This window comes from Prunus persica, chromosome G6 (genome assembly GCF_000346465.2).
Source record: "Prunus persica cultivar Lovell chromosome G6, Prunus_persica_NCBIv2, whole genome shotgun sequence".
Lineage (NCBI taxonomy): Eukaryota > Viridiplantae > Streptophyta > Magnoliopsida > Rosales > Rosaceae > Prunus > Prunus persica.
In genome coordinates, this window is record NC_034014.1 from 2,861,037 (window position 1) to 2,879,217 (window position 18,181).

Genomic DNA, 18,181 nt, shown 5'->3' on the forward strand with positions numbered 1-18,181 from the left:
GTTTCCTATGAGCCAGTGGTATTGAAATGCCTAACGGAGGCAAACTTCGAAATGTTCACAAGGAGAGAGAGGATCAAATGTGTTTCCTATTACCACTTTTATACACTCTATTATCTATTATGGAGTTTGTTTTGTTCTATATTCTTCTTCTTCTTTGTTGCATGAGTCTGTTCTATGTTCTTCAAGATTAAATAATTTCCAAATCTTCAAAATTCAAATGATCAAAATCCCGAACAAAAGCAGAACCCTCATGAGCAAAAAATCAAACCTCCATAAGCAAAACCAAAGATTCATGATCCAAGTTGAAGTTTCCATATGTCGTGCCCCAAAATAGACGTAAGCCTTAATAACAGTGCAAAATTATAAAGTCACAACGCTACACCTTAACATTGTGTTCTCAATGTAAGACATTTTATTAGTTGAAAAAAACAGTAAACTTAAAACAAAGGAAACGAAAACTCAAAAATAGACCATATCATCATAAATATAAAACAAAGAGTACGTACATACCTACTATATATAGTTACCGAAACAACTCTTAAAATTTTGAATCTCAACTAACATCACAGTATTTTATTTCTTTATATTTTAGACTTCATTTTCATATAAATTTTCACTTCAAACAAGTCATCGTACATTCGTTCTTTTTTTATTTAAAAAAAAAAAAGAAAAGAAAAAGAGAAATTGAACTTAAAGCAATGCAGTACTTCCAAGTCAATATAACTACATTTGAGTCAATATAAGCAGGAAATAATCGTAACAACAAAATAAAATATATACTTGTTCTACCCTCTTTCGACACTTACGAAGAAAAAACACAAACCTTTTAATTTTTTTTACTGTTCGCATATTGACCAAGGCAGTGAACCTCGTACAGTAGATGAAAGACATAAGGCCATCTCCTCTGACCATGACGCAGTCCACATGCAAGGAGGGCCCGCGGTCGTTGTGTTGCACATGATGTCGCGCGCTGGTGTTGCAGTGTTTTTTTTTTATTCCAACAAAAATTCAAATCAACTATTCATATTAAATTCAAGTTATTTAACAGTTAAAAAAAATTTAACTGCTAAAATTTAAATTTAAAGATCAAAATAATATTTTAAATTAATTTAAATTATACTAACCACAAAACTCACTCTAAATTCTATAAATACCCACCAATTTCTTAAATAAATTTATATTTATAAAATTTCAATTTTTTTAGGTCAAATTGTTCAAAAAAATTAAATTATGAAGTTATCTAAAAAGATTATATGAAGAAAATTTATCCATAAAAATAAAATTAGACTTAAACCATTCTTAAAATTTTTAATAAAGTTGCGGACTTAAAATTTAAGTCTAAAGGATTGGAGTAAAAAACGGTTTGAGTCCGAACAAAACCCAAATAGTTACTTTTTAAAGAGGAAAAATTTGAGTTTATGACCAAGTGAGTTGGAATACTGTCTATAGTAATTGTTCCTGCAACTTGCAAGGCAAACCTGTGTTGATCGATCAGCTAGTAGAAATTAGAATTACATCATCACACCTTTGATTTTGTGAAAAAAAATAATAATAATAAGTATTGCTAGAAAAGAATACGTAATAGTAGTTATCAAATGATATGGTAGGTGATTATATTTCGGAATACAATAAATATAACACTGCATACCACATTAGTTTCGAAACTCAATAATCACTGTGTAACGTCTAAAGATTATAAACCTTTCAGAATCCAAACTATAAAATTTAAAAGAAAAATAGTGAGTTTTACTCAGAAACATACTACGTACTTTTCTCCACATAGTTTTGGTTAGATTTACTCCTAACTTCTTATTTATAAGGAACAAAATATTACAGTATCAAATAAAAATTTTCAAATTGACACGTACGTCAATAAACTTCAATTTTTAAGTTCCGTATCCAAAATAAGACAAGAACAATATTGTTGCATTGCTCTAGTCTGCTTTCAGAAATCATCTTTAAATATGTGTTTTGTGCAGTAATGCAAGGCTACGTATTTCTTAAAGCATATGAGTTTACTAACTTGACTAATCTAAGATATTATATCATCAATGGGCACAATTAAGGCAGCAATTTTGGAATAATACGACTAAATATGAGTTTGGATCTGCTGTCCTAATATGAGTGGCTATGGTTGCAAAATTCAATATTCAGATCGGTACCCTTGACTGGATGGGGATTTTGATCATTTGAAATTGTTAGTCTGGTAGAATACAGAAGTAATTCAGGTGGGTAACCAATGAATCATGATGTAGAAAGTGGTCTCTCTCTCTCTCCCTAGCTACATCAAACCCCTCAATTTCCTATTCTTGTCAATACATTTCAAAATTGTCGGCGTTAGGCATTTCAATGCCACTGACTCAGAGGAATTGCAAGCAATTTTACGAATAATGGTGAGAGTATGATTGCTATGGCAATCCCCTTGACTGACTTCCTTTCCTCTTTTGAGAACCTCATGTTGTTGAAATTTTAACAGTCCCATTTGTTATGTAAAATAATGAAGCTTTATTGTAGTGCGGAGTTTGCCAATCTTGAACAACATAACCAAAATTTAAAGCTAGAAACTATGCAATGGACTTATTACTCAAGTGGTTAAGAACAGTTATTTTTGCACCTGTGGTTCTAGGTTCGATTCCCCTTCTTTAATGTCGCTTGTATAAAAAAATAAAAAAAAAAGCAAGAAACTATGCCAAACAATAATTAATATTGCTAAGTTATACTTCTCACATAGAACCATGGACATAGACTGTTTTGCATGTCCATGGTTCCACGTTTTTTTTCCCTGGAACCGTGGACATGCAAAACAATCTATATTACTAGCTAGTTTCTTCCTATACAATTTTTAATAAGATTTTTATTTAATGAATTAATAATCTCATACTTGAGGGAAATGGCAGGAAAAAAAAACGCAAAATGTAATTGAGGGAATAATATCTTAAGGAGTTTTCCCCCTTCTTCATAAAAAAAGAAAAAAGAAAAAAAGAAATTAAGGAAGCCATCCTATGAAATTTCTTGGCTATTAAGGAGTATTCCCCCTTCTAAACAAAATAATTCACTGACTAGTTGATAGTCTTCATTTTACAACTGACCAAATCAAAGCTAAGAAGTGAGCAAACGATTTCTGCTTAATTTCATTAACTGCAGTTCACACATAAATTTTTTTTTTTATAACATTGGAGGAAAGAATACCCCACTGAAATTCCATCCTAAGTGCCTTAGGGGGGATCCACCACCACCGTGGTGGGATCAGTTGGTTCATCACAGCTCTCAAGTTCTTATGCCTAACTCTATCGGCTAGCACAGCCAACCTTTAAGGACCAAATTAAATCACCTATCTTTTTACACATAAGATGTGTTAATCCTAAAAGAGATAAAATAAGAAATAAATCTCAATTACAAATAGAACTATATAAATGAGTAAGTAATCAAATTCATAACTAAATAAGTACTCGCCAACACATGATTCTTAAGCTCACTCTCTAGTTCTCAGGATTTCATAGAGAATGAAAATTATAACTTCCTCTTATACTCGAACAGTGGAATAGTACATCTTTTTACCATCTGATCTTTATTGTACATTTTCATATGGACTCTTGGATTTTGGTGAATACAGGAGAAAATGAAGCAGAGAGTGAGAAACTAAATGAGTTTGAGGAGTCCCTGCAGACTCTGTAGCATTGTTACTTTTTCCTGTTCTTTTTGTTCGGATGTGGTTGATAGAAAAGGAGGTCGGAATGTTCACAATAGAGAAAAGTCAGAAAAATAATAAAATTGGAAAAAAATGAGAACTTGCAGTACTCAAACTTTTACTTTCAACGAACAGCTCTAGACGGCAACTTTCGCCTTTGAAAAGCGACTAAGCTACTGTGAATATTAAAACTCGTATATAAATATCCATGAAGAGTCTGCAAAATTTGAAAATCATCAACAGCAAAAACTGAACTCTCTCATTCTCAGAGAGTTTGAAGCACCGGGGGGTTTTTGTTTTTTCCTTCTTCCTTTCTTCCTTTCTAATGGAGCTTCTTCAAGTTGATGCGAAAATGTTGATGTCCCTTGTTCTGCTAGGGTTTATAGGATTGTTGGTGCGCTTGTACAATGGGCTTGTGGCGAAGCCGAAGAAGCTGAGGTCCCTGCTAACCAAGCAAGGCATTAGCGGACCCCCGGCTACTCTTCTTCTGGGAAACATTATGGAGATAAAGAATTCTCGAGGCTCCGGCAATGTTTTCAGGGAGGGTGAAGCTCCCACCACTCATAATTGTGCTGCTCTGCTCTTTCCATTTTTTGAGAAGTGGAGGAAGCAATATGGTATTATTACTGTTCGTTTTAATATTAAGTATACATGTTGTTCATCTATATCATTATTTTGAGTAACGACCACAAACCGAGTCGAACCACCACAGACCGTCGTCAAACCCAGTCACTCGAACCAACCACCACCTAATTGAACCACCACCTAATTGAACCACCACTAATTCAAACCCAGTGGAACCACAACCCAGTTGAACCCAAATTGAACCACCACTGTCAAACCCAATTGAACCTTCCGGAAAATCATCCACCACCGACCATGGCTCAGTGGAACCAAATGGAGATTTGTAACTTCGAAGGGGATCTGTGACTTCAAAGGGGAATAAGAGAGAGATCAGGGGGGGAGAGAGAAAATGAGAGGGAACCAGAGAAAGTTTGGGAGGGGGAGAGAGAAAAGGAGAGAGAAGGAGAGGGATATCACTATGGAGGAGAGAATAAAGCAGATAGAACCAGAGAGTGAGTTCAGGAGGGAGAGAGAAAAACAGAGAGTGGGTTGTTGTGAGGGAGACTAACAGAGTGGAGGTAGCGTTGGGCCATAGAAAATTCATAATAAAAAAATCACTATGAAAACTCATAAAAAATTGCTATTATTTTCAGTGAATCTTAATTTATTTATTGTTTGTACTAAATAATTAGGTTATCTGCAGGTGAAGTGTTTGTTTTTGCACTTGGCAATACACAGATATTATATGCGAACCAACCAGATGCAGTAAGGGAGATTACAACGTGTACGTCCTTAGACTTGGGGAAGCCTACTTATCAATATAAGGAGCGCGGCCCTTTGCTTGGTCAAGGTATTTTGACCTCGAATGGCGCCTCATGGGCCCACCAGCGCAAAGTCATTGCTCCTGAACTATACATGGAGAAAGTTAAGGTATGTATTTTGTATTGATATTGTGGATGGTATGTTTTAATATTGACAGATTATGAATAATGATATTCACATCTTGATATCATATTGACAATCCATTTTTGAATAAACAATGGATGTCATGTTTAGAGAAGATTTGATTTGTATATTACTATATAATTCATAACAAATGGTGCCAAGAATTGTTGTGATTGCAACTATGGTAAATCTTGCAGGGAATGATCAACTTAATTACAGAGTCAACAACTACTCTGATAAATTCATGGAACAGTAGGATTGAGGCAGAGGGGGGAGTTGCCGACATAAAAATTGACAGCTACATAAGAAGTTTCTCTGGTGATGTAATCTCAAGAGCTTGTTTTGGAAGCAACTACTCCAAAGGGGAAGAGATATTTCAGAAACTAAGAAATCTCCAGGAGGCTATGTCCAAGAAAATCTTTTTGACTGGAGTTCCTGGAATGAGGTACCTTATACTCACAATTGGGGCTTAAGGTTTTCTTACATAAATTCATGACCAAACAACTAAAATTGGAGAAAATTCGGGTAGTGACTTTGGCACTCTAATAGAGAAAGTGTATGCAATGCAAACGACTAATGTTTTTCTCTCTCATTTTCCACTTGAAAGGTAGTTTCGCCTATAGACACTGTGAAATATATGGTCAATAAATGTGTTACATATAGCTCCTCACAATCCTATAGTTAATTGCTATGATATATTGTTGCAGACACCTTCCCACGAAGAGCAACAGGGAAGCTTGGGCATTAGAAAAGGAGGCCAGCACTTTGATCCTGCAAGTAGTCAAGGAAAGACAAGCAGCAGGATATGAGAAAGACCTCTTGCAAATGATTCTTGAGGGTGCTCGAAACACTGACCTCAGCCCAGAAGCAACAGACCGCTTCATTGTTGATAATTGCAAGAACATTTACTTGGCCGGCTATGAAACCACAGCAGTTTCAGCCACTTGGTGCCTCATGTTGTTGGCTTCAAATCAAAAATGGCAAGAACGTGTCAGGGCAGAGGTCGTTCAAATTTGCCAAGGCCAAATTCCTGATAACGAAATGGTTCGCAAGATGAAACAGGTATACATTTTTACACCATTGAAGAATTTAAGATATAAGAGTAACTATTCTTCTACATATTGTTTTGAATTGGCATCGTCATTGGGTGTCGGGAGGGAAAACATGACAGAAAACAGGAAGTGTCTGTCAAAAGACACCGTTAAAACACTTCTCATCTTCCTTTATGTTTTCGCTCTAGAGCAACTTACAGTCTAGCAACATAATATGTTAAACAATCTGACAAGATAATATTTTTCCTGATTAATTTACAATCTAACAACATGATATATTTAGTTTGCCAAACAGTCTGACAAGTGAATATTTTACATGTTGAGACTACTTTCATATGCAGAAAATCTCAGTTAATTAACATAAAAAATTGAATGTGTGCAGCTAACAATGGTGATTCAAGAATCACTGCGGCTATATCCACCGGTTACTGTGGTGTCAAGGGAGGCTTTCAAGGACATGAAATTTGGGGACATAAATGTTCCGAAGGGTTTCAATGTTTGGACTACAGTAGTGACACTGCATACTGATCCAGAAATATGGGGCCCAGATGCCTACGAATTCAACCCAGATAGGTTTGCAAATGGGATCACAGGTGCTTGCAAGCTTCCCCACTTGTACATGCCATTTGGGGTTGGACCAAGAGTGTGTCTTGGGCAGAACTTAGCCATGGTTGAGCTAAAGGTTCTCCTAGCCCTCATAGTCTCCAACTTCTCCTTCTCACTTTCTCCCAAGTACAAATATGGACCTGCTCTTAGATTGGTTGTGGAGCCAGAGCATGGAGTTGATCTCCTAGTGACGAAGCTGTGAGCTGTTTTATTAGATTGGATCTTTTTTAACTATAAACTTTCTTGTAACAAAACAGAGTAAGGGTTAGCTTCCCGGCTGTCTCTAGTTTACAAGTTTGTTCACTTGTTTGAGCCTATAGTATATAAAGTTGCTTGTTCTAATAATGCAGCTTTAATATTTCATCATTTTCACTCCTTGTATGGTTTATTGAAAGTGAATGATATCACCGATTAGTTCTTGATTGCTTTGGTAGTTTTCGTTTTTCCAAATGTCTGAAAATGTTTCAAGTTCGAATACTCACAATAATAATAAAAATTTTAAAAGTAAATTCTTCTTTCATTTTTCACACATGTTAGACATCCTCATTTTTAGTTCTTTGTGTATTATAGTCGCACATGAGAATTGGGGGGCCACAACCACCTCTGGTCTATATGTGGCTCCACCCCTAATAGTCGTACTTAGGTATTTTGTAAAAATATTTTTATTTTCCGTACATTTCTCAATTATACGAAAAAATACATGCTCTTGTTAAACGTATTATTAGCCTACCTTAAACAAAATATTACACTTTTTTTTTTCTGAACAATTTGCAATAATGCATGTTTTATTAGTGCATTTTATCCGTATTTTTCACATACTACAAAAAAAAATTTATTTAAAAAACTTAATAAATAATATATAGTGGGCCAAATTTTCAGCCCAATGATTATAGAAAGCAGGCTGCGCTTTCCATAGGGTGTGTCTGATTGGTTGGGCTTTCTTTCTCTTTTCAATGACGATTTCTTCTCTCTTCTTTCCAAGTACAAGCGCAACCTCCTCTTCCATTATTTTCATCTTTGGCAAGCATGTATCTACTCCTTCGGCAGAGCACTTTAGATTAAGTGCCCAAGAAAGTTTTTCTAGTGACAAAGAGAAGGATGAAATGAGTAAGGTTTTGTATGCAAGCGCGATAAGGTGTCTCATGTACACAATGGTTTGCACACACCCCGACTTAGCTTAAGTTGTGAGTGGTGTTTCAAGATACATGGCAAATCTGGATAAACAACACTGGAATGCGGTGAAGTGGAATTTCCAGAATTTGAAGGGCATTAAGAAGTTTGGGATCTTGTTTGAAAGACAACAAGGAAAGGTATGTGTGTCAGGTTATGTGGATTCAGATTATGCAAGAGACTTAGACAAGAAAAGATCTACTACGGGGTATGTTTTCACTTGTGATGGATGACTGATTAATTAGAGAGCAGTGTTATAATTGGTTTATGCCTTGTCTACTATTGAAACAGAGAATATGGCCCTAACGGAGGCTTTTAATGAAGCAATATGGTTGAAAAGATTGGCGAAATGGTGATTCAAAGTGACAGTCAAAGTGTTATATGCTTAGTCAAGAACTAAGTGTTTCTCGGAAGGTCTAAGCCTATTGATGTATAGTACCACCGGATAAGGGATTTGGTGAACGATTGGGACATTGCAATAGAGAAGGTTCATACGGATGAGAACGCTTCGGATTGCTTCACCAAGCCAATCACAACTGAAAAGTTCAGACATTATTTAAGCTTGCTCAATCTTGTTGCATGCTAAAGATTGAAGTGGAGCTCTTAGGAAATTATTAGAACGGTTTCCAAGAGGTTTGAAGAGGTTCTAGATGTCGATGATTTTCACAAGTATTTAAGGCTCGCCAAGGTGGAGATTGTTGATGTTGCCTCACTTAAAATATGCCAAATGAGTAGAGGAAGTGATTAGTCAAAGAGCTGTAGAAGAGTTGACTGGGTTTTGACGCTCGAGCGGAAGCTGTAGGCACTCGAGCGGCAAAGCGAAAATTCATGCTCCGACCCAGGCGCTCAATTGGTCTCAAGGCACTCGAGTGGACAACGTGAATCCAGCAAGAATCCTTGGCATTTTAGGATAGTTTTTCTTAGGGTTTTAGGGAGTTTTATGTTTCCTATTCCTTTTATGATTGTACTAAAGTCCTATGGTCTATAAATAGGCACTTTAGCACTAGGTTTTGATAACGTGAGAATCAAAAGGCATCAAATTGGGTTTGAGCCAAGGGTGAGAGAAAAGAGAGCTAGGGTTTGTGAGAGAGTAATGGGGTTCTTCATTGTAACCAAAGGAGTTCTTTCATAATAGTGAATTTCTCAAGGATCACCGGAGAGGACATAGGCACACCGCCGAATCTCTATAAATTCTTATGTTCTATGTGTATGTTTACTTTTTGATTCGTGTGTGCGCTTTATCTTTGTGTGGCTTGTGCGTGATAGTTGTGTAGTCCATCAACGACAAAGTCTTGGAGTGTTTACGCATAACATGTCTTGGATAGAACTTGGCCATGGTTGAGCTTAAGGTTCTCATAGCTCTCATAGTCTCCAACTTCTCTTTTTCACTTTCTCCCAATTACAACCATGGACCTGCTCTTAGATTGGTTGTGGAGCCAGAACATTGAGTCGATCTCTTAATGAGGAAGTTGTGAGTTGTTGTTCCCTTTGTATCATTTTCTGAAAAATAATAGAGAGAGAGAGAGAGAGAGAGAGAGAGAGAGAGAGAGGTTATTTTTAGGTATTATTAACTTCTTGTGACAAATTGGTATTTTTAGTTTGTTCACTTGTTTAAGCTTGTATTTTTGCCTTGCTTGTTCCAATTTGGCATGCTTATTTGCAATCCTTGTAATTATCTATTGAAGTTGAATAGTTCCTCTTTCTTTTCGTCATCTATTGCCTTGTCACTTATATTAGAGAATAAAAAAACCTACAACAATAACCCTCAATTTCCTATCCTTGTGAACATTTCAAAGTTGCTTGCTTCAGGCATTACAGTCCCCATTGTGGTGAGAGTATGGACGCAAGGGCGGATCCACGTATAGGCTAGCATGTGCTTTTGCACAATGTTGACTTTTAGATTAGGCTTATTGTGTAGGCTCAATCTAGACCAATCAAAGAAATCAGCCTACTATGGACAACAAATCAACTGGCTGTGAGAAGAAAGAACAGAGAAATGGAGCAAACGGAAAGAGAAAGAAGATATAAAGAAGGAAAAATAATAAAGAAATAGAGAGAAGAGAAAAAGAATCTTTTTTTAAAAAAAAAAAAAAAAAGAGGGAGAGATTAAACAAAACGGAAAGAAACAGAGAGAAGAGGAAATATAATTAAAAAAAGAGATGGGATGCGTTTTTATTTTGTCAGGTGCACTGCCCAACAAAAGGTCATGCTTTTATTTTATTTTTACGCCTTTTTTTTTAGCTTCAATTTCTTCTAAATATTTGTTCTTTCTTTCTTTCTTTGTTTCCTTTAATTCCTTCAAAATATGTCAACAATATTATCAATAATTCCAACATTTTTTTTTATTTCAAATGTCGTATAATAACAAAAAGTTTTAAATATGATGAAGAAAATATACTAAACAAAGAGTGCTTATAAAAAAAATATATATTTATAACAAACAAGGGTTTATAATTTATTCCAAAAAACATTTAGCCTACCCCTACAAATATTCCTGAATCCACCATATATGACTGGCTATTTTATGTGAATTCCTTGACTTCCTGTCCCCATTTGACAACCTCGTGTTGTTTAAATTTCAACAATCCGCTGATTTGTTATGCAAGTTATTAATTAATTAATAATGAAGCTTAAAGATGCGTGAAAAGGACATAAGATATGGTCCCTCAGCAGAATTTGTCACCAAATTTGCAAAAAGCGCGACAAGTCCAATTGTTGGTCATCTGAAATGTAGTCGCACCTTTGAGTATTGTAAGAATAATGGTGAGTGCATGATTGGTAGAAGAAAAGGATGTGTGGTTTATTGTAGCACGGGGTTTGCCAATTTTGACCGTTGTAATAAAATATAAAACTAGAAATTATGTAAAGGGTTTGTAGCTCAAGCGGTTAAGAGAAGTTATCTTTGCACCCAAAATTCTAGGTTTGATTCCTCTCCCTCAATGTCGCTTGTATAAAAATTTAAAAATTTTAAAAAAAAATTGGCTAGAAACTATGCGAAACAGTAATTAGTATTGCTAAGTTCTACTTCCCACATGAAACTATGGACATGCAAAACATTCTATATATCTAGGTAGTTTCTTCCTACACAATTTTAAATCAGTAGACGAATTTTCAACATTTATCAACTTCTTTTTTTTTTTTTTTTTGCCAATATGCAGATTCTAGTATATATGCTTTCATGAACTCCTTGAAGCAAAATGCTGAGACTGGTGAAACATTTATAATACCATAAAATGCACTTGGTTAATCCAAACATTAAGAATTTAAATTATTAATTAAATGAGGATAATATGATAAATTCACATTTTTCATATTAAAAAATTAAAATTAAAAGAAAAATCAAATAATGAATCCTATTTTTATGGAACACGTACAACTACCCATTATCTTTTTTAATTCTAAAATAAATTTAAATTTTTTTAAAAAAAAAAAAAAAACCTCTCGCAGGAGCGGAAGCGCGTGCAGAGAGGCTAGTTTTATTTATTTTTTAAGTCACAAAAGTTAACTAAGGTTAACACTAAGACATGTGCCATCGTTTAAGAATGGTGGTGAGCATACATCCCTAATTAACGTGGTGAGCACAAATGCTCCCACTCATCTCTTGTTGATTATTTTTACTCTTTTTTATTTTTTATTTTTTATTCAATTTTTTTATATTCTAAATAGGTGATAGATTGTAATTATAGGATTTTAGGGCATGTTTACGTATCAGTAATGGGTATGGGAGGAAAGGGAATGATTTCCATTCCTGACTTCCCCTGCGTTTACTTGCAATCAGGAATGAAAAAATAAGTGGGCCCCACCTCAAAATCCGTAATCACATTCCCTCAAAACTAGGTATCAGATCGACTAGGGGGACTAGTCGATACGATTCCCATTCCTGCTTTCTCTTATTAACTTCCAAAAATACCCTTACCACTTTACTATAATTCCAAAATAACTCAAACCCTAAAAAAAATAAAAATACACGCCAGAAGGAGTTCAAACAACTCAAACCCTTAACGTTACAACACAGCCTCCCTGGAGCAGCAGAAACTATGTAAGTCACTCCATCTATCTATCTATCCACCTTTTTCTTTTTCTTCTATCTTCTATCTTCACATTCATCGCAAAACAAAGTATGATCATGGATAAATAAATTGATGATATTGTCATAGTTAACCATGTTGGTAGTATATGAATGAAGAGAGATGGCGTTGGGTTTGGAAAATCTTATAGCTGGTGCAGAATGTATTTTGTCAAAGTGGAATGTCATTATCTTCTGTTTATGAATTTCTTAGTGTTACTATTCTAAGACTTGCAGTTTGTTTAGGTAATTACTACAAAGTGATTGCTGCCGTTTGGAGTTCCAATTGCAGCGTCAGTTTTTGTCTAAAGCTTAATATTCCAAGGAATTTCTTCATGTTTTTACTTGTGATTTAACAAGATTTTATTGTTTTGTAGTTAGGCTAGTTTGCATTTAATTTTGAATTTTGGTGTAGGGCTTTCAACTAGTAAACCATTTGAGGTATTATTGACAATCGTATGAAATGTACTTTGACCATTTCCTCAACTAATGGGGGTTGATGATTCCCTTAACTTGTGGGGGTTATCGTCCTAAGAACCTTTTATTAATTATTATTATTTTGTCAAAGTGGAATGTCATTATCTTCTGTTTATGAATTTCTTAGTGTTACTATTCTAAGACTTGCAGTTTGTTTAGGTAATTACTACAAAGTGATTGTTGCCGTTTGGAGTTCCAATCAATGGATATGTGAAAGATAAATATTTATTGGAGTTTATTTTGTGAATTTTATTTGCTTATGTTAGTTTTGGATGTGCTCTTTGCAACTGCTTAGCCCTTAGGTGACTTCTTTTGTGAATTTTATCTCACTTGATCAAAGATTTCTTAGCCAGGTTAGCTTGTCTAGCTTTTGGTTCAGAATAAATTGCTGATAATTTTCTTTGATAACGGATTCCCTCTTACTGATTAATTCAAAACCCCTTTTCCTATAGCTTTTGGTTTTGGGTGAATTTTATATATGTGATGTGGTGAAAATGTGTAGGGCATTTTAGTAATCAAATTAATTTGGATTCTGATTCATGAAAATTAGTAAACAATAACAATGGGAATCAACCCCATTCCTTTACTAATTTCGTATGTTTAGTAAACAGCTTAATGGGAATGATTCTTCCCATACCGATTCAGTAGTTCCCCGATTCCTAAATTATCTGATTCCTTACTTTCTCCATTACTGATACGTAAACATGTAATGGATTTCAGCAAGATTTTAGTTATGATTTTAATAGATTGTAATTGCATAGTTTTTACTTAACTTATAGAATCAAAAGATTTATTATATGAAATCAAAGTCATATAATAACATGGATTAATTCAACATAAAAAATATCATTAAAGCTCATACCATACTTTACATGCTTTTTATTAAAAAAAACTAGGCACAACTAAAAAAAGAACCCATTCCTTGTGTACTAATCTACGCATGCTTGGTAGGATTTAAAACTGAAGTGTGGCTGGCTGTGGTCGAGTGAGTGGCATATGCATGTGTTGCTATTAAAACAATCCTATGCAGAGGTATGAGAAGAAACATATTGAAAAGTCAGTTGGCATACAAACCCACCCCTAAACAGATTTTGATGGACTGGCTGACGTAGTTTAGAGGACATGTAGAAAAGTCACTCGGCATACATTCCCTTGAAAAGATTTGTTTACTGATTAAAAGTCCAACTAGTGCCAAAACAGAAACGCATATAATGTTAAGAAATTGAGAGGCGACACTAGAAGAAACAATCCAAGGAGGATGATAAAGACTGAAGATGACACCGACCTGGTGATGTCAGAAGAAAATGAGAAGAGAGGACTATTCTTCGTTCATGAATGTAGTATTCACCAAAATTCTAGCTAAATAGGAAATAAATATCAAATTATAATAGAATTATATAAACAGGTAAGTAACTAAAATTCTAACTAAATAAAGACTCGACAACATTTAATTCTTAAACTCTCTCTAGTTCTCAGGAATTCATAGAAAATGAAAATTATAACTTGCTCAGGTACTCAAACTGTGGAATAATATATTTTTATTTATTTATTATTACCATCTGATGTTTATTGTGCGTTTTCATATGGACTCTTGGAATTTGGTGAACACAGGAGCAAATGAAGCCGAGAGTGAGAAATACGAAAATAATTTGGAGAAGAATGAGAAATTGAATGAGTGCAGCACTGTTATTTTTTCTTTTTCTTTTTGTTCTGACGTGGTTGATAGAAAAAGAAAAAGAAAAAGAAGGTCGGAAGGAAAAACATGAAATGAATGCACATTTCTTCAACGAGTATGAGAGAAAAAACTAAAAAAATAATAATAAAAAAGATAACGTGCAATGCCATCTGCAAGAGGAGAATTTGCAGTATTCAAACTTTGACTTTTCAAAGGAACACGTGGATAGCTCTAGTGGGCAGGGCAACTTCGATCACAGTCGCCTTTCAGCTACTGTGAATAGAAAAACTCGTATATAAATATCCATGAAGAGTCTGTAAAATTTGAAAATCATCAACAACAAAAACTGAACTCTCTCACTCTCAGAGGGTTTGAAGTATCGGGGGTTTTCCTTCTTCCTTTCTTCCTTTCTAATGGAGCTTCTTCAAGTTGATGCGAAAATGTTGATGTCCCTTGTTCTGCTAGGGTTTATAGGATTGTTGATGCGCTTGTACAATGGGCTTGTGGCGAAGCCGAAGAAGCTGAGGTCCCTGCTAACCAAGCAAGGCATTAGCGGACCCCCGGCTACTCTTCTTCTGGGAAACATTATGGAGATAAAGAATTCTCGAGGCTCCGGCAATGTTTTCAGGGAGGGTGAAGCTCCCACCACTCATAATTGTGCTGCTCTGCTCTTTCCATTTTTTGAGAAGTGGAGGAAGCAATATGGTATATGCATATATATATATATATATACACATATTTATACATTTGGTTCCTCATCACATATATTGTCATTAATGTTGGTTTTAATATTACGTATACACACCTTATATATGTTGTCTATTTATATCATTATCTTGCAATAGTTGTGTTTATTATTCGCATCTTTTTAATATATTTGCAAGAGCCCTTTGTGGGACTATGTTCTTGTATTTCTCTTTCATTAATGAAATTGATGAATTGCTATTATTTTCAGTGAGTCTTATAATTTACTTTTACTAAATAAGTAAGTTGCCTACAGGTGAAGTGTTTATGTTCGCACTTGGCAATACACAGATATTATATGCGAACCAACCAGACACAGTGAGGGAGATTACAACATGCACGTCCTTGGACTTGGGAAAACCTACTTATCAATATAAAGAGCGCGGCCCCTTGCTTGGTCAAGGTATTTTGACCTCAAATGGAGCCTCATGGGCCCACCAGCGCAAAGTCATTGCTCCTGAATTATACATGGAGAAAGTTAAGGTACATATATATTTTGTATCGATATTGTGGATAGTATGTTTTAATATTGACATATTATGGATAATGATATTCACATCTTGATATGATATCGACAATCCGTTCTTGAATAACAACGGATGTCATGTTTAGAGAAGATTTGATCTGTATATTACTATATAATTCATAGCAAATGGTGCCAAGAATTGTTGTGATTGCAAGTTTGCAACCATGGTAAATCTTGCAGGGAATGATCAACTTAATTACAGAGTCAACAACCACTCTGATAAATTCATGGAATAGTAGAATTGAGGCAGAGGGAGGAGTTGCCGACATAAAAATTGACAGCTACATAAGAAGTTTCTCTGGTGATGTAATCTCAAGAGCTTGTTTTGGAAGCAACTACTCCAAAGGGGAAGAGATATTTCAGAAACTAAGAAATCTCCAGGAGGCTATGTCCAAGAAAATCTTTTTGACTGGAGTTCCTGGAATGAGGTATCTTATACTCACAATTGGGGCTTAAGGTTTTCTTACATAAATTCATGACCAAACAACTAAAATTGGAGAAAATTAGGGTAGAGACTTTGGCACTCTAATAGAGAAAGTGTATGCAATGCAAACGACTAATGTTTTTCTCTCTCATTTTCCACTTGAAAGGTAGTTTCGCCTATAGGTGTTGTGAAATATATGGTCAATAAATGTGTTACATATAGCTCCTCACAATCCTATAGTTAATTGCTATGATATATTGTTGCAGACACCTTCCCACGAAGAGCAACAGGGAAGCTTGGGCGTTAGAAAAGGAGGCTAGCACTTTGATCCTGCAAGTAGTCAAGGAAAGACAAGCAGCAGGATATGAGAAAGACCTCTTGCAAATGATTCTTGAGGGTGCTCGAAACACTGATCTCAGCCCAGAAGCAACAGACCGCTTCATTGTTGATAATTGCAAGAACATTTACTTGGCCGGCTATGAAACCACAGCGGTTTCAGCCACTTGGTGCCTCATGTTGTTGGCTTCAAATCAAAAATGGCAAGAACGTGTCAGGGCAGAGGTCCTTCAAATTTGCCAAGGCCAGATTCCTGATAACGAAATGGTTCGCAAGATGAAACAGGTATACATTTTTACACCATTGAAGAATTTAAGATATAAGAATAACTATCCTTCTATACATTGTTGTGAATTGGCTCGTCATTAAGTGTCGGGAGGGAAAACGTGACGTAGAACAAAGTGTCTGTCAAAAGAAACTGTTAAAACACTTCTCATCTTCCCTCATGTTTTCGCTCTAGAGCAACTTACAGTCTAGCAACATAATATGTTAAACAATCTGACAAGATAATATTTTTCCTGATTAATTTACAATCTAACAACATGATATATTTAGTTTGCCAAACAGTCTGACAAGTGAATATTTTACATGTTGAGACTACTTTCATATGCAGAAAATCTCAGTTAATTAACATAAAAAATTGAATGTGTGCAGCTAACAATGGTGATTCAAGAATCACTGCGGCTATATCCACCGGTTACTGTGGTGTCAAGGGAGGCTTTCAAGGACATGAAATTTGGGGACATAAATGTTCCGAAGGGTTTCAATGTTTGGACTACAGTAGTGACACTGCATACTGATCCAGAAATATGGGGCCCAGATGCCTACGAATTCAACCCAGATAGATTTGCAAACGGGATCACAGGTGCTTGCAAGCTTCCCCACTTGTACATGCCATTTGGGGTTGGGCCAAGAGTGTGTCTGGGGCAGAACTTGGCCATGGTTGAGCTAAAGGTTCTCCTAGCCCTCATAGTCTCCAACTTCTCCTTCTCACTTTCTCCCAAGTGCAAATATGGACCTGCTCTTAGATTGGTTGTGGAGCCAGAGCATGGAGTTGATCTCCTAGTGACGAAGCTGTGAGCTGTTTTATTAGATTGGATCTTTTTTAACTATAAACTTTCTTGTAACAAAACAGAGTAAGGGTTCGCTTCCTGGCTGTCTATAGTTTACAAGTTTGTTCACTTGTTTAAGCCTATATAGTTTGTTCACTTGTTTAAGCTTGCTAAGTCGAGGATGTGCAACGAAGTTTGGGCCTATAGGCCTCCATCCTCTCTCACGTTCATCTTGAATAAGGATGGCCTTCCGTGTCCTCCAACAAATATTTTGTCTAATGCTGTCTGGGAGGCCTATGGGCGTGGTGGATACTAGTGCTGCTGTGTCTTTCTTCTTCCCCTAATAGTCTGTCTATTGTATTACATTTTGGTTTTGTTGTCCCCCATGTGGCATGGACTTCCTTGTTTGTTGCTATTGTATTTCTTCTGGGTTTGGCTTCTTGGCCGCTCCCCTCTGGACTGAAAGCACTGTTTCTGACAACAACAAAAAAGCCTATAGTACATAAAGTTGCTTGTTCTAATAATCCATGCTTACTATTTCATCATTTTCATTCCTGGTATGGTTTACTGAAAGTGAATGATATCAGCAATTAGTTCTCGATTTGTTTGGTAGTTTTTGTTTTTCCAAATGTGTGAATATGTTTCAAGTTGGAATACTCATAAACAGATAAAATAATAATAATAATGTTGAATTCATACTTCTTTAATTTTTTTTCCGTCAGTTTACAACATAAGACATTAAACATGTGATTGTGTTTACAACCCTTTGTAATTTGAGTATTTATACCTGCAGTGACGGATTCAGGAATCTTACCTCATAAAGTCATAGTATAAAAGTTCCAAAAAAAATTAAGAT

General features: G+C 35.5%; 2 protein-coding genes across 2 annotated transcripts; both read left to right on the forward strand.

Annotated features, from left to right (window-relative positions):
• On the forward strand, window positions 3,804-7,281 carry LOC18774282 (cytochrome P450 714C2). Its single transcript, XM_007207313.2, has 5 exons — window positions 3,804-4,305; window positions 4,956-5,182; window positions 5,395-5,642; window positions 5,905-6,259; window positions 6,632-7,281. The coding sequence occupies exons 1-5, from the start codon at window positions 4,014-4,016 to the stop codon at window positions 7,055-7,057; spliced, it is 1,548 nt and encodes a 515-aa protein (XP_007207375.1). The 5' UTR covers window positions 3,804-4,013; the 3' UTR covers window positions 7,058-7,281.
• LOC18774039 (cytochrome P450 714C2) lies at window positions 14,565-17,878 on the forward strand. The gene is made up of 5 exons (XM_007207323.2): window positions 14,565-14,948; window positions 15,244-15,470; window positions 15,694-15,941; window positions 16,204-16,558; window positions 16,928-17,878. Exons 1-5 carry the CDS (start codon window positions 14,657-14,659, stop codon window positions 17,351-17,353), a joined length of 1,548 nt encoding a protein of 515 aa, XP_007207385.2. The 5' UTR covers window positions 14,565-14,656; the 3' UTR covers window positions 17,354-17,878.